This window comes from Python bivittatus, unplaced genomic scaffold (genome assembly GCF_059951505.1).
Source record: "Python bivittatus isolate LINGU-HERP-01145 unplaced genomic scaffold, Pbiv_v1 ctg000850_np1212, whole genome shotgun sequence".
NCBI lineage: Eukaryota > Metazoa > Chordata > Lepidosauria > Squamata > Pythonidae > Python > Python bivittatus.
The window spans coordinates 48,000,676-48,018,269 of record NW_028277112.1 but is presented as its reverse complement, the minus strand read 5'-3'; the positions used below and the strand labels follow the sequence as shown (position 1 = coordinate 48,018,269).

General features: G+C 34.9%; 1 protein-coding gene across 1 annotated transcript in view; it reads left to right on the top strand.

Annotated features, from left to right (window-relative positions):
• Positions 1-8,485, top strand: part of TTC39B (tetratricopeptide repeat domain 39B) — a 70,340-nt gene extending 61,855 nt beyond the window's left edge. The window contains exons 15-19 of the mRNA XM_088129932.1: positions 1,448-1,568; positions 2,465-2,576; positions 3,654-3,771; positions 4,631-4,747; positions 5,713-8,485. Coding sequence (XP_087986058.1) covers positions 1,448-1,568; positions 2,465-2,576; positions 3,654-3,771; positions 4,631-4,747; positions 5,713-5,809 — 565 coding nt within the window. The 3' untranslated portion in view covers positions 5,810-8,485. The remainder of the gene's footprint in view (positions 1-1,447; positions 1,569-2,464; positions 2,577-3,653; positions 3,772-4,630; positions 4,748-5,712) is intronic.
• The last annotated feature ends 9,109 nt before the right edge of the window (positions 8,486-17,594 follow it).

Sequence of the window (17,594 nt, the reverse complement as noted above, 5' to 3'; positions counted from 1 at the left end):
TACTATAGAGTTTCTTCTGCCACATGAATATATACTCTAGAGTAGGATCCTTTTTAAGGAAATGGCATCTAAAATAAATTCTAGGTACAAGTCTGTACTATACTGTCTTGGTTAAACTTTTTTTGCCCCCACTCTTCTTCCAACCAGCAGCTTGCCTTAATTATCTAGGGATATGACATAAGTTCACAGTATTCACATCTAAAGTGAGAAACCTGCTTCTGATCTGGCCCATGAACACACTTTTTGGCAACCCACACTACATCTGAAAACTGCACATCTGTAGTTACTGAATCCCAAGTTTTTGCTCCCGGCCTGAGGCTCAGTTCTGCTAGAAAGGTCCTGACTTAACTTTTAAGGCTTGGGAGATTAGCTTCAACATAGTCAAATGCTTGGGCTTCCCTAAATGAAATTTTTGTCATACAGTTGATTGAATTCCATAGTTTGGCCCTTACTGGATACTCACAAAATTGTACTGGGAATACAATTGCATATAATTCGGTAGGATTTATCACATTTGAAAATAAATAGGCATGAGATATCTCTTGGGAACCTCTGTTCTTTCTTTGTATATGGTTTATTAGTTGGTATGCTTTCATAACAATTTTGGTATCAGTTTACTTTCCAGATACATGGAAAAAAGTCCTGAAAAAGGATTTTACTTTTTTTTTTTTTTACATTATTAACTTTGCAAATAAATTTGTAGAGTTACTAGTGTGGAAGCATTTTCTCAAGCATGTTTGGAAAGCTTTCTCTCTACAAGAGAATAAGCTAAATGCTGTTCACAAACTTGCTTTATTACTGGGATCTGCATGTATGATTTGCACTCACTGCTGGACAGTCTTCCTCTAAGCATCAGATTATATTAATTTCTTTGGTCCTTTTTCCTTTCCGCTGATATTCTCTTTTGTTCTTGGTCTCCTGTTTCTTTGATTGCTTTCTTGCAGGTTTTTGGGATGAAGTTCCCCTTAATCCAACAACATGAAATACCTTGGGAATGTTTAGCACTAATTCTCATTTCATCTATCTGTATATATAGCTGTATGTTCTACAGCAAGGTCCTTCTAGCTGGTGATACCATGATTATGGAATTCCTACTGTATTCTGCTAGGGTTGACACTGATCCTTTAGAGTTTTCTGCACCATTCAAAGACTCATCTGTTCATCCAAACTTTCATTTGATCTATTGTGTTTATTGTTGTTGTACTTGGGTTTTCTTCTTGTGTTTTCAATTTCTTATAATTTTCTATGATTCTGTTCTTTCTGTTTTTATTTCTAAAGATACACATCAGGCAATATAAAACTACCACCTAGGTTTTATTATACAGATAGAACTAGTTTCAGGGTTGGAAACTGCTGAAATAGAATTGGTTAGGCAAAGGACCTTAACAGTCAACAATGTGAGATTTTATCTTGGTGGCTAAAGAAAGCACTGTTTTTCCTCTTATAGGCAAGTAGAAGGCCTAAAGCAGAGAATTGCAGGAAAATCTATCCCAACTGAAAAGTTTGCTGTGAGGAAAGCACGACGCTATGGGAGTTCTCCTCCTGTGAAACTAATAGTGCCTGCTCTGGTATTTACAGCAGACTTACTTCAATCATCTTTTGAGTGACAGAGTAAATATGTGTTTGTGTGTATGTATTCTTGTACATAACCTAGGAAAATTATATTCCCATTTGGCTTTGCCATGAAAGCCCTAGTTTACTTATGAGATAAAACACAGAAGAAACCCATCTATTGAAATTTCCTAAATACTGTTAAGGTAAATTTAGAAATATGCAATCTTATTGGAACTTATGTACCAATGTATTGAGACATGAGTTATGAATATTTCCAACTCCTGAGGCTAGATGTTGAACGGGAATTAATTTTTAGCAAATTGACCAGAATATATATTCTAATTAACAATGTAACTTGTCTCCCAAGATCATTCCATAAATACTTGGAGATACATAGATATAAATCTATCCAATTTCAGTCTTTGTGAGCCAGTCTATATAATAAATACTGTAGGAAGCATCTACAACTTACAGGCTGCCACAATTATAATCAATGTGATCATGTTTATAAAATATCGTATCATTAAATGTTTCATAAATATAGATACATGCTGCAGATAAATTATGTGAGTGTTTATATACTTACATTTTATTCCAGTTTCCAAACAGGAATAGGTTCAAGAGGGCAAATGCAAAAATTAAAATCTGGCATTTTTACTGAACAAGTATTAATTTTTAAGGTCTCATATTTGCAAATATGAGTGTATCATGTTAATGTCTATCTCCTTTATATTAGTACTTGCTTTTTAAGTAGATTCAAAGAATACATTTGTTACATTTTAAAGTTCTATGTTAATTTACACTGAAAGAAATGTTGTATAACCTCCAAATAACTTCTAGCATTATTCAGAAGTAAATGGATAGCTTACTGTAAATAAGTATTTTTCATTCAATGGCTTCTTTTCCTCAGGAAATGATGTATGTCTGGAATGGTTTTTCAATTCTTGGCAAGAGAACTGACTTCACTGAGAATTTGTTAATAACTATTGAAAAAGAAGAAACTGTTTTAAAAAACGAAACTCGTGAGTTTTACTTTGATTTATAAGATAAAAGTTACAAAAATGTTTCTAATTGAGTTGGAGCATTTAAATATTCCACGAAGAAAAGTCACATTTGCAGGCTTCTGAATTCTATGAACCTATATATTATTTTATTGGGTGCCATAATAAATAGCAACCTGTTTTTTCATCCAATCCCAGTTCTGATGAATCCACAGAAACTCTCACTGATAAATCCTGCACTGCACATTTCTTGTGCTTGATAACATTAAGCAAGGGTGATTAGCTATATATATATAAAGGAAATTTTATTTTGAAACATTAATAAGCTCAGTTTTCCATATTCTAGGAAAAAACCCTCTTAACTATATTTTTTTATTCCTTCAAAGGTTATAGAATCTTAATTTGGCTTGCAGTATATGTGAAATAAAAGCAAAGTTTTGTTGGTGACAATAGACATTGGTTGATACTGGGTGGTGGGAACTTTAAAAAATTCTAAACATGCAGTGAGTTTTAAGGGTTAGAGAACTATTGTTGTAAATGATAATAAAGATTCTCTGAGTACAACAGGTGCTTGGTTTTCAAAACTAAAATTGATGTATTTTGCTTTAAACTTCTATTGCAGGTAGCCAATGCAATAAAAATATTATTCAGGGAGACCCTGTATCAACTGAGCTACCGCATATTTCAAGGCTATATAAATAAATTTTAAATGGTGTTTCAAATATTAAATGTATCCTTTTAAACATAGCAGTTAGTAGACCTATTTTCATGATTTTTCAGATATTTAATACTGCATCTATTTCTGGAGCTATCATTTTGTTATTTTTGACCAATAATTGAATATAAATTAGTGATAGGGAAGCAGGTATAATAGTAGAGGATATGCTTTATACTGGAACAGATATTTCCAGCATAAAGATATACTGATTTTTATTAATTTTGTTGCTTTAGATAAAAGTTATCTAAAGATTAGATAGACCTCAAAATATTAGATATGAAAAAAACTATTTGTTAACTTATGGTATTTGACAATTGGTTGTATTCACAATCTTCATTATAATAGCTGTAATTTGAAACTTGCTTATGTTTTATTTTAAGATCACAATGAATATTACATGGATGATGTATGTTTGCTACAGCTACTAAAAGGACTGTGTTTGAAGCATTTAGGAAGACTCTTGCAAGCAGAACTCTGTTTCAGCCAAGTTATACAAAGGTAAAAAAGGGAAACAGAATTTTAAGATACAATTATATTATGCAACATAGGGAAACTTCATTAGAATACTTCAGTCTTCATATAGATTTTATATAAGAGTGTAGCATTTAAGAGACATATTTGTGCCTTTCCCTAAGTTAGTGTCTGAGTTTATTCTCCCATGTTTTAGGGATTTTTCCTAGCTGACAAAATCAGTGAAAGAAAAGCCAAGGGATCTATGACATTTTCTCAGGTTTCTGTGCTTGAGCTGGAAAATAGGAAAAAGGGACAGCAACTCTCCAGACACACATATGGAATTCTTCTTGTTTAACGCTTCTGGCTTTTATATACATTTTAGCTATAAGGCAGACATCCCTGCATCCAGGTGTTTTCATTAGGTGCAAAGCTTCTTGGTGTCTGCAGGATGCTGAGCCTAGTTTTGGCACCCAGAAGAAAAAAAAGTTAGCTGTGAGACCATTGCTTAGAGTTTGTTTATTTTATTAAATTTTTACACCATCCAACTCCCAGCCACTCTTGGCAGTTCCCAAATAAAAAAGTTGCAGAATGCTTTCTTTTCTGACAAAATCCCTGTCAAACTGAGCAGTTGAAAGTTTTCCATGGACAGATAAAGCTTCACCAGCCAAATGGATCACAAAATGTCTGTGAGTGCACAGATCCTTCTTTTCACCTGTCCATGTTAGTCACCTTCTGTTGGAATTTAAAACTATCCTGCCAAGATAGATAAATATGGATTGAGGAACACATAAGGTAGCTGTTTGTAATTCACAAATATTTATAGATATATTGAGAGAGAGAGAGAGGTTTCGACCTATCTGTTTAGTTGCCCTTAGTAATGATATAATGTCCATTTGCATTTTAGTGAGAAACAATTAAAGTATGATACCTACTTAGCTCCATATTCAATGTATGAGTTGGGTCTTCTGTATAAACAACAGGACGAAAGAGAAAAAGCTGTAAGTTGTATAGAAGCTGCAAAGTAAGTAACGATTATTTTTATACAACTGTAATCAATAAAAACACAAAATATATTGGTTTCAGCATACTTAATAATTTGACATAGTTAAGATACGTATATATGCTACTGCAGCTTAGGAGCCAGTTTGATGTAGTAATTAAAGGCATCAGGCTACAAGCTGGACACCATGAGTTCTAGTCCTGCCTTAGGCACAAAGCTAACTTGGGGACTTGGGGCCAGTCCTAGGAAGAAGGCAATAGCAAACCATTTCTGAAAATGCTGCCAAGAAAATGACTTGGACTTGTCCAGGCAGTCGCCAGGAGTTAAGACTGACTTGAAGGCACCAAAACAAAACAAAAAACAAAAAAACCCAAAATAAAAAAGCAACACCAATGTCCTTCCCCCGCAGTGTCTGGATTAGAGGAACAGGGCATAGTCTAGATGCCAGGAACAATCAGCAGTGCTTCCATAATGCTAAACCGCCAGGATTTGTTTATAGGGGTTTATTAACTTCTTGACCTGTTTTTTGTTCATACATTGTACACTAAAAATCATCAATGATAATGCAACCATGACATTTCAAACAGTGTAAGAGCAAAGGCCTCCTTGTGCATAAATCACATTAATTTTTACGATTGCACTTAAAGCAGTGGAGATTACACCCTGAAAGTCTGTTCACGTTTTAAAATGAAGTTTTCACACCCCATCTGATAAGAGCCTGTTAGGTCCCTCCAGGAGACAGTTCCCACAAGATAGCCCTGTCTTTACTGCCTACCAGCCATTTTTCTAGTAGGTGGATTTTGAGATCAATCTAAAGTTGTGGGCGTGTTTGTGTGGATTACATTTTTCCCAGAGACCATAAGTTTAAAAGATAAAATATTTCCATTGGACAAATCTACTCCACAAGTTTCTCTCTTCAATTTTTATTGGAGTAGTTGGGGTGAGGGGCATGGCAGATGACCAACTAACTCGATGTTCTTTTGTAGAAACAATTACAAAGAATATTCCATGGAATCCAGGTTGCATTTCAGAATCCATGCCGCACTTAGCAGTTTGAAAGTGACTCCCACTCCAACACCATGATGCCTTCTGAGGTTGATATGGAACACGTCTCTACAAGTTAATGTTTGAAAGCCTACAAAAGTTATGTAAATGATGTAACAAAAAATGTAGTTTATATTTCTATCATTTGTGATATTTGAATGTTTGCCTCATCCTTGTGAATGCTTCATTTTCTATGATTCACTTCCATATCTCAGCCTTGATATTTTAGAGGAAGACCTATTTTATTTAGAGAAAGATTAATTTAATGCTTGACACAGTAGGAGAGTATTTAAAAAATTGCTGGTGCAATAAAGAGTAATTCAAACAGTTTATTTTTTTAGGGAAATATTCATATTGTTTATGCATGAAACTGTATGATACATTTGTAATAGTTTCAGCATTTCATAAAGGCTTGCGTTTCTGCAATACCTTTATTATGTGTTAGGACTAACCAAAAATTGGCTGCTGGTAGCCCTAGATGCTGTATCTGGATTTGAAGCTTAGATTTACATACCAAAGACGGAGTTATCATGCTGTAGCCAAAACAAGGCTTCAAGTCATTTCATGAATGTTAGCTTGCATTCAGTGCAATATCCTGACCCACTCTCTAAAGAAAGTTAGGGAAGGACATTGGGCTTCCTTGGATAACCTATGAGGGTTTTTAAAATATAGGAAGAAAATCTTTCTCGGTGATAAGGGTTATACCAAAGCAAAAACCGAATAATAGAAATGTTTCAGTTTTTTGTTCCATTATATCTATTTAATTCGGCAGTCTTACTGGGAATGAACTATACAAAAATATGTAACTAATGTCTTGAAGATTCTTATGCCCTTCGCTAACATTGGAAGTCAACAGGTTTGATTCCATATTCCTCCATATATTGTAGCAAAATTCTCAAATTCCAATATTACTTATAAAATTGGTGTCTGTAATGTTTATTTAGCATATTACCTTGGTCAGATTTTTAAAGATATTTTGCAGTCACAAGTAATTAAGTATTTTTATTGTCCATCTCAGTCTCTTATTAATATGCACCTACTTTATGTTGAAGTATTTTATGTCACAGAACCTGCAGGCGAATGACCATATTTGAGGGCTTGTAAATGTTACCTGTCCAGGTTTAGTGTTTTCCCATAAGAATAAAAATGCGGCTAATCAAGAATGTCTATTTAATGACCATATGTGTCCGTGGCAAATGTTTATTGGTTTCATACCATATTGTATATTTACAGTATGTAAATACTGTAACTGACATTAGTTTTTTCCTTGTCTTTCTCACTCTATATTTAAATTATTTTATTAACTGCTAAATGAATGGAAAAGCTGAGTTTTTTTTTTAATTATCACAACTGTGAAGGACAGACACACAGTCCATCTTCATAAGCAGCATTATAGGAACACAAGGGTTAGGGTTTTTTTCTAGATTTCTTAGCCTTAGATGGGTTTCTATATGAATGGGTTTTCTCCCTATTAGCCCATTGAAATTGACATTTTGCTTCTTGCTGAATTTTATTCTGGAATGTCTTTTCCTCATCTATTCTTGTACTCAGTTTTTGACACCTTCCAGTTTGGAAAAAAGCACACTTTGCATATAATTTTCCTATATGCAAAGAAAAGAACTAATAGTAAAACTAATTTATTTGAGCACATGTGGCTTTTTTGCTTTCAATCTGTGTAACATGATGCATGTTTAATGTCTTATTTCAACTGCTTACAGACAAGTATATGTGATTTCAAAAGAAGTTTAAATCTCTTGTTTTTTGTTTCTCATACACCTAGACCAAAGGTATTCTTCATATATCATTGCAAACTGGCACTCTTGTGTGTGTTTGTGTCCAGAGTTTCCTATCCAGAACTCCATGAATGTGTCTAGAATTACATTCTGTTAGAGGAGAACTTTGTAAAAAATGTAGTTATTTCTAGGTTTAAATAATTAAATGTTAAACATAGGGATTCAATTACCAAATAGGCTCAAATCAGTTTTACTCCTAGCTATAATTACTACAACTGTTCTATGGTTATAATCTCTATATTAGCACTGATTCTTTTAATGTCATTTAATGTTCGCTCATATTCTGCATTGCACTTTTAGTAACAGCTAATTGTTTCCACTTTCTGATAGAACCATTAGGAATACAGCACATGTTTTTAGAAAAGATGTTACAAAAGGATTTCATTGGTATAAATTATAATGGCAATGGTTCCCATTTGACTTGCACTTTTACCAAGGTCAGGAAATAATATAGTAAACAGATTTAGAAATTTTGCTAATTGCAGCAAAATAGTCCAGCTTCTATCAAAATAACAGTTCATGCTCTGGAACTGATTTTAATATTGGACTACTATGGATGTATGCTCTTAAACTGCCTGATTAAAAAATCAGTAGTATTCTGATTGACTACTATTTTTCTTGTTTTGATTGCACTGTACTTTGTAAAGCTGTCAGAAAATACCTGTTTTAAAAACTGAATACACTGAAATATAAACTATGTACATTTACTTGGAAATAAAGCTATTTTGGTTAAGTAGAGCTTAGTTTTAAGTAAGTATACATAGGATTTAATGTGTTGACTGCAGTGTAGCACAAGAGTTACAGTAGTGTAATTGAGCAAAACTTGATTAGAAATGATATTTAATCTTTGGTGTGAGTTTATCCAAGTTTTGTTATCTTGCCTTTCTGTGATAGGCAACAAAATAAATATGTATTTAAACAACCCCGCAGAGTGTTTTCCTTGGCTAACTAGTGTGCACATTCAATTGCAAGAGAATTGCAAAAGTATTTTTAGGAATGTGATGATGATATATTGAAACTATAAATATATAAATAAATAAATATTCTCAACAAGAGTTTTCACACATTGCTTTGCTTCTTCTCCTGAATACCTGCATATGGCATTCTATGAAGTCTGTAGAACAACATCTGATAACAAACAAGAACTGGAACATTTTTTCTGACTTTTTTTTTCTTACAATGCTTAGCATTTTAACAATATTCATTAAACAGTGATATTGCTAAAACTTAATGTCAGCCATGATACATGTTAAGGCTCTCCTCCTTAATGACAGGAGAGAATAATAGCTATTTTTGTTCTTTTTTTAAAATAAAGTGTATTGTTCACTATGAATGTACCTGCACAAAAGGATCTTGGCTGCATGAAGTCCTGCCCAAGGGACGTCTTTGCCTCAGGATCATGTATGATATGGCCCTGTAGCACTTCACATTCAGAAGAAAAGGTGCTTCAGAGCGTTTTGGTATAAATCTGGAGGTCAATGAAATATTTCTGAATAACCACATCTATCAAGTATGTCAGAAGCTCTCTTGATCTAACTTTAGCATGTATTTCTTGAGAGTTTTAAAATGTAAATTGCATTTCTAGTCTTCATTGTGGAAAACTTCTAAGGTCACAAGTTTTCCCTGGGCCTTAAACCATATGTTTCAAATATCCTTCTGGTGATACTGTCAACTTTTGTTTTTCCCTTTTCAAGCTTTCATCCTAAATAAATGAAAATGCAAAGCATACGTAGAGCCCATGATAAAGATCTGATTTGGGCTCAGATATCCATTTAAACATTTTTTTATTCATCAAGAACCTAAACCTGCTTTCATAGTTGAAAATAAATACCAAACTGAACTTGGACCACTCAGCTTCTGTCATCAATATAACCTTCCTAGCAAATGTTGGTGGAGAAAAAACCCAGGATGAGATGGGAATCCATGTTTGCTAATTTGAGCATCTTGAAGGGAGAAAAGGTAGAGAGACTCCTTTTGAATGCATTTAGCCATGTATGATACATAGACCATGTGTCAGAAAATACCTAAAAGAACATTTGTGTGGTAAACTAATCCATAAATTAATTTCTGCAGACTGGACTGATAAAGAGTTGTGTGTTGTTCTTCTGTGGACATTTTACCTACTTTTTGATACACAGACATGTCTAGGGCAACACCTTTGTTGCTTCACACTAGCAGACTGAACAGCTGTGGCTGAATTTATGATTATGGTATTGCCATTCCAAATACTTCATTAGACCTGATTGAATTTATTATCTGCTCCTGAAATTTTGAGTAATTTGTGTGCTCCTATTTGGGGGTGCCTTTATCATTCTTAAGCAAACACTAATTAGGGTTTTGTTATGTTTCTTTAGCCCTTTTATCATAGACTTGGCTCTTCTTGGTAAGTCTGATACTATAAGTGTGCCTCAGCCCTAGTCTACTCCACTGATCTCAGTGGAAACTATAGAACTGAACCAGATCCCATTTCCATTGTCCTCTTTATTTTATTGATAATGGATGGGACCTGAAGAGCAGAATTTTATAGATAATGAAATCTAAGGAACTTGGCTAAATTAAAAACATTCCTTCTTGTTTTCTTTATGCATTGTTTAACTTTGGGCAATGCTGTACTTGATCTTCCTCAGCAGGTGGCAATCTTAACAAACCCAATTTGGTTTTCTTAGTTTCCTGCTAACATTCTCGTGTCCCTAATGCGTAGTTTCATACATTCTGTTTTACAGCTATGCCACTTTGCTATCTTGTATACAGAAGAATGGGTAACTTGACCGTATGTGTTAATCTATAACAGTGTTTTTCAAATTTGGCAACTTTAAGATGTGTGGACTTCAATTCCATGCTGGCTGTGGAATTTTGGGAGCTGAAGTCCACACTTCTTAAAGTTGCCAAGTTTGAAAAACACTGATCTATATGATTCTTTCTCATTTCAAGATGGAGAGTTTTCTTTTTTCCTTTTTCCCAAAAGTGCTTTTGGCTTAGCACCTTATGTTACACCTAAAACTGGTCATGTTACTTTTTAAGATAAAGCAGATGTGGCTATGTCTTGAAGTGGATTAGGAACAAGAAGCAATTTAAATCTTCCTATGATGATGATTTTGCAAATATATTTTCAAAAGCAGTATGCTTCTGAATAGTGTAATCTGGGGGAAAACTATTCCTTTAGAAAATAAAAACTTTGTCCCAATAGAGAGAATAAAAAGGAATAGAAACCTGGCAAAAGAAATGCAAGTAATTAAGAATTCAATGGAGGAGCAAAGTTGTAGCAGGTATGGGTATCATTGTGTGAGCCTGTAAACTGAAAAAAAAAAAAAGATTTACCTTGATTTTTTAACAAGGATTATCCAAAACTGTAAGTTTATCATGAGAATAAGAATCAACACTAGACTTCCATTGTAGGGACTTCTGGGGAAGAAAAGGACTGAAGATGGTTCTGCTAAAAGTAGAGCCGACAACCGTAACAGAATGAAGAGTCGGTGAGTAGATTGGCTTTCTGATCATTCCTCTCCGGACAAGGAGAGGACTTGCCCACAAGTGCTCCAGACAACTGCTCCTCATGAGGAGACCACAAGATAGTCTCCAGCAGGTTTAGAGCTCTGGGAGACAAGGGAAAGTCATCTTGCTCAAACTGTGGTTGGTGCCTTTGAAAGGACACTAGGTTTTCATATTTTCTTTTTGAATCACTTTCAGAAATTGTTAACTGCTTTTCAGCTGTTAGGAACCTTTGGGTCAACAAGTTTTTACAGCACTGGATGGGTTTCCTTCAATCCTTAGTGAAAGAAGTTTTAAATAGAAGTTTAAGGACTCCCCCCCCCCCTTTTGGAATAAACAGCAATAGGGTGATTAAAATTGATTTTAGAAAGTTACAAACAAATGAAGTGTCCAGATAAATTTGAAATAAGATTTTGGAATTAATTATAAAGAATTCTTTCCATGGGAAAATGCTTTTGTTTTGAATTCTTAAAAAAAAAAGATAAGACTTTAAAAATTGGACACTAGAGGAAACTAAAGGTTACAAAGGAGAAGAACACTCACACTCAACTCACAATTACAGAATGAAGCAAAATATTTTAACGTTGGACATATTGAAGGATATTTTTGAACAATGGACCAAGAAGTTAATTTTAAGAGTGCCTGCCTCTATAGATAGACTGTATTTAAAAGATATTATGGAAGAGGAACAAGTTTTGCTGGACAAGACTGAGACTGATCTGAAAGTGGATTTAAAAATAACAAGCTACAAGAATTATATGGAAAAAGATGCTACATTGGACATACAAAAGAAACTGACTGATGTCTTAATAATTAAAAGGGATATACAAATAACAAACCAAGAGAGTGACCTGGATAATTTTCCTATATTGGATTTACAAAAGAGGCTTGTTAGCTTTGAAGAATTTTGTGAGAAGGTGCAAAGAAAAAATGAAAAGAAATCAAGTTCTAGGAGATTATTTGAAGAGACTAAAGATCAAGATCGTTAGAAGTAAAAGAAAGGAATATAAAGATGGTTTATTTGATCAAGGTTAAAATAGATATATTATTATCTCCAGTAACCCTTAACGGACTTTTGCTGACATCATGACTGAAATGACAAGGTTTTAAGGATTTGTTTATAGATAAGAGATGGGATATGGAAAAAGAGATCATTTGTTGTATTTTAAGAGAAGGTGATAAGTTACTAAAATTGTTTATACTTGAGATAAAGGGGGAAGTCACTTTATATATTTCTTTTTCTTTACTATATTATTTTTCTTTTCCATTTTTCTTTCTATTTTTTCTTTTCTGCACCTTCTATTTTTTCTTTTTTTCTTTTTTTCTAATTTGTATTTCTATAGTTTTTATTGTTGTAATTTTAACCTTTAATAAAATTACTATTAAAAAAATTGACTTCCATTGCAACATATTCCATGTATGCCTGACTGCCCTTACTGCTGGAAATATAGTTGTATTTTGGCTAAAAAAAAGTCCCTCCCAAGAGAATAACTTTCTAGTTATGCTCATTTATCATAATGATGTAAAAACACTGTCTGTGCTACAAAGTATTTTTCTACAATTGGAGCAGGCAATCCTCTTAAGACAAATTATTTTGGAAGCTACGTACACTTTAGGCAATTTATTCACCCTTGTAAAATAATATGGAGAATAATTATATAAGGATAGTCACAGGAGGAGCCACTCTTTCATGGATTTTATTGTTCTACTTCTCCTTTATTGATAAATATTCCAACTACGTTATCTTATTCTCCATGAGGATTTTTGTCTTACATGTGTTTTCTGCAGTACATATCTCCAGCTGTTACTGTCATTACTAAGCAACCTAGCAACCTGGCCATCCCTCCCTAACAGATGGAGTTGTGTGTCATTTTTGACAACATAAAGATATTGTATTTTTCCTTAACTTCCAGTCAGAATCCACAAACAAAAATGACTTCCTTTTCAATGTTTAATTAATCTGTTCCCATTTTCATTGGAAATTTCGTTCTGGAATTTCAGGAACCATTTCAGACACTGAATATGGATTTATTGCAGTAGGAATGATCAACAGACCTGAGAGCTTTTTCTTCCCATTCTCCTTTCTCTTGCCCACCCAGCAGCACGAGGACTTTGCTATGGTTTCAGAGATCCATTGAATCTAAATTTGTAAATCACAACAGGATTGTCAAATGAAGATAGAAAACCCTGCTTTCAATCTTGTGTGAAGATTCTTATGGAGTGCAATGTGCTTTATGTTGGTTGATGGCAACACCAAAAATATTATATGGGAAAATATTTTTTAATTGCAGGAAAGTTATAGAACCCATGAACCATTGCACAGAGTGGAATATGCTCCATCTGCAAGCCGGGTCCTATAGCTGTCTGAGGGTTCCTCTTTCCTTCTGCCTCCCAGCCACCAGATAGAATGTAAGAAAATATACTTACATTTTCCTACTCTTTTCTCCCACCACAACATCTGAGAAATCACAGGAATGTTTTCCTTTCATTAGTGGATGTTGATATTGTGGTGGAGCGAAACTTTAATCTTGTTGTTTTGGCCATCGTAATGTTCTGTGACATATATGCTGTCCGAGTATTTTCCTCCAACCATATATTTAAACCTAGTGTGATGTACAATGTCTAGACTAGAGAATGTTTTTTTCTAACCAGTGTTTAAAAGAGAAATTAATTTCATTCACAGCTATAGATAAAACAACAGAGTGATTGTGACAACAAAGGGCCCTCAGGATCCAAAAATATCAGCACAATAATCTAACATTTTTTTCTTTTGTAGGTGGTTTATTTTAATGTAGTTTTTTATATTGTGTTATATTTATTTATATATTTATACATCACATTTATTAGCCGCCCATCAAGCGACTCTGGGCGGCGTACAACATTAATTATTTTTCTTTAACACAACACAATTATCACTAGAGTGTATTGTTATCGTAGTAGGTGTCTGTTATAGCTCACCAGTGGAAAAAAATAAAATAAAAAATCAATAAAAAATAAAAAGCACAACAATCCAACCAAAGTTTAACAATTCAGTTCCATGCATAACTACTTTGCTCAGTAGTATCACCAATTTTTTTTGGTTAGACTCCTGCCAACATAAATGGTATGGGATTGAATTTTTATAGTATAAGGGAACGTGAAGCTGCCTTCTACCATCTTATCTAAGCTGTGCAGGCCACAACTGACAGTTTAGGTGTGTTACAGTGGGAACCAAAATTATAAGAGCTCTGTGCTGGAATAGGGTAAAAATGTGAGTTGGAGTCTCTTTGGAGGAAGTCAAGCTGAGTCTGTCTCCAGATGGTTCCATTTCAGAACCTGGTTTGTTGCGATTCCACCACCCCTCCACCAGCAGGACAACTAGACCAGCTTGTCTCTGCCAGCAAAGCTGGTGATGGGAATGGCAGCCTCCCTATTCCTGCTGGTACAGCTCTTCTCTAGAACAGGGCAAAGGGATGGTTTATGATTGCTCTTCCTCCCCATTTGCTTAGTGCATTAAATACTTATTCAAACCTCGTCCAATTAGGACTTTTCTTGCCAAGACTCTAAAATAGGTTTGTTAAAAGATGGTTCCACAGCTGGCTTGATTGCATGGCAAATCTGGTCTACAGCGTGTGACACTATCTCAGTTCCAGAATCCTCATATCCCTTATGCATTAGAGTGAGAATCCTTAATTTGTGGTCTCTGCTAATTAAAGGATGGGCAGTGTCCACTGTGGCTTAGCTGGTTTGCCACAACATAGTTTGTGCTACCCAGGGATGGAGAATAACTTAAATAACAACAAGGAGAAGCCTCCATGTCTTTGATTACTGAGCATTATTTCCAATTACATATCAAACATCCCTTGCCTGTTTAAAGTTTTAAAAGTGCAAATACATAAAGCAGTGTTTTGGAGATATGGGATTTAGCAATGCACACTCTTTTGTTGAGTTTTTAATATATTGCTTTATTCCAGTGATTACATTTGAATACACTATTTCCATACCGCTTCCCATTATTGTAAATCTTGAAAAGGTTTCCACTCAGTTAAAATATCTGTAAGACCAGCTGTGTCCACTGCAGAGCCCATGCTGCTGAAAAGGAAACTGGCAACTCATATCTGGTCAGGAACAACAGTTCTAATATCTAAAGATGAATCAGTCTATGAGTTTTGAAACTGCAGAAATGAACAAATATATTCACACTTTTTGAACAGTAGGATAGGCAACCTTTCTGAGCGGAGGCACATTTGGAATGTTGGAAACGGTCACACAAAATGGCAGCCATGGAAGTCTTGCCTATTTACTGAATGACTATCATGGTAGTCATGGTCTGTCACAAAATACTCATTTACCAGAAAGTGCACTAGCCCTCCAAGATGCTCCTCCTCCTCCTCCTCCTCCTCCTCCTCATCACCATCTTCATTTACTAAATTTGTATGCCACCCGACTCTCAACAACTCTGAGCAGCTCACAACAATCAAACAAAGAAATTATAATAAAATCAATAAAAGATAAAAGATAAAGATGCTACGGGAGACATGCCAGTGGGATCTTTATATGGAACCAAAGGCATTGCTGCCGAGTGTTCCTTTGCAACATGCCGTCTATTTCATTTTTTTTAATTAAAAAAAAAATCTTTTAAAAAATGAGGCAAAGAATTCAGTGAGTCCCAGTGAGGTTTTGGGGGGCACATTGGCACTACATTGTCACCCCTGGATGATTCCCTCAGTAATATCAGCCAGATAAATAGTCAGCCTTTGTTAAGTATTGTAAAGGTTTAGTACAGTTTCATCATATGAATCACAATTTATCTGTGTTGAAATTTTGTTTAGGTTAAATAACATGTTATGGCTGTCTCGGTGTTGAGTATTGTATATACTGTACATCTAACTCCTAGACATATAGCTCTTTTGTAGTTGTGGAATGAAAATATCATTACTAATTTAAAAACACTGCTTTTTGGCCTTCTTCAAAACATACATCATGAGCCACCCCCCATTATTGCTGTCTGGGGATTAAAGCTGAGCACTACACATTAAAAACCAATGAAACTTTGTGATGAAAGATGGCCAGCTGCACATTCTGGGTGCTTTTAATTACTTTCACATGTTCCCAGAACAGTCATTTAACACGTACCAAACAATGCTTACGGCTCAGAGTTAAAATGTAAATATAGCAATGCATATTTTTATTTTTTTTAAAAAAACTTGAAAGAAGCCCACCAACCTACAAAAGGTTTGTTCTTAAAGGGGCCCCCATCCCAATTTTTGCAGCTGTGCCTTCTAACTTGCTTAACCATGTAGGGCAACTCTGCTTTGTGACATGAATCTGGACTCCAGTATAAAACTGACTGGTTCAAAGTTCCTTTCTTGTAAAAGATTCATAAAGGAGATATTTTCCCAAAAGGATGACTTTACCATGTGAATTTATCAAAGGGAAAAACAACTCCAGGACAACAGCAGCCTGATGCAGACAAAGCTTTTAAAGCTGTTTTTTGGACTATCCTCTTGGATTTGTTCCAATACAGCTTTCCCCCATTGTTACGTTAAATGTTTAAAACAGGACGCTTCCATTCTTCTTTTAAACTTTTTGTGACGGGGGACTTACAGGACTGGCCTTTCTCTTTCTCAGAATTATTAATGCAACTGTAACTAAAGTTATATGTTTTCACTGATGGCTAAAACTGATTGCCAAAATGAAACAGTCGCTAGAAATCTGGAGGAAAATTTAGCAGATTCGTTTACTTGGCTGATCCTTTTTCTTTCCACCAGCCTTCTTCCTTATTTGGGGAATTGGTTTTATTGTTTACAAACAGCTACAAGGAAGAAAGAAGATGGAGCTGACATTTTATGTTTCACTTTTCAGGGCAAAATTCAGGGTCCTGGAAGTAGTTTACCGGTATGATGTAAGTATGCTGTTAGTGTCAAACTGCCTTCCTAAGATAAACTGTGGGAAATGATGTAAATCTCACACACTTCTGTATCATTTATGGTTCAAATAGCTTAGGTGGATACACTGGTTGAGAGAATTACATCTTCTAGAAACGCATTTGAAACTTTTGCTCTGCGTAGGCTTCCTAGGGGCAAAAACATGGGTTTCTGCAGGATGGGAAGGGACACAGATGATGAAACATGCATCATGATGCAAACTCCTCCCCTTTTGTACTTACATCACAAGTACATAAGGGGTGGAGCCTGCACCATGACATCACAATGCACACTTCGTCATTCTGACAAAATCTCAACTTGCTGCAGATGCCCCAGGTCCAAAGAAGTTAAATCTTTACCACATTATTATTTACAACAGGCAGAGACCAAATTAGCCAAATTTAGATCTTTTGTAATTAAAACTGGATGCTTGGAGGAGATACAGGGAGGCGGGAGCTGACTTTAGTTCTTTTTTTTTTTTATTGTGGAAATAGAAGTTAGGGAGAGAGGAACAGTGGCACCTGAAATCACAATCCTTGAGACCTCTGCAGCAATTTTAATACAGTGGTACCTTGGTTCACGAACTTAATTCATTCCACGACTCTGGTCGCGACCCGAATTGGTTGCGACCCGAAT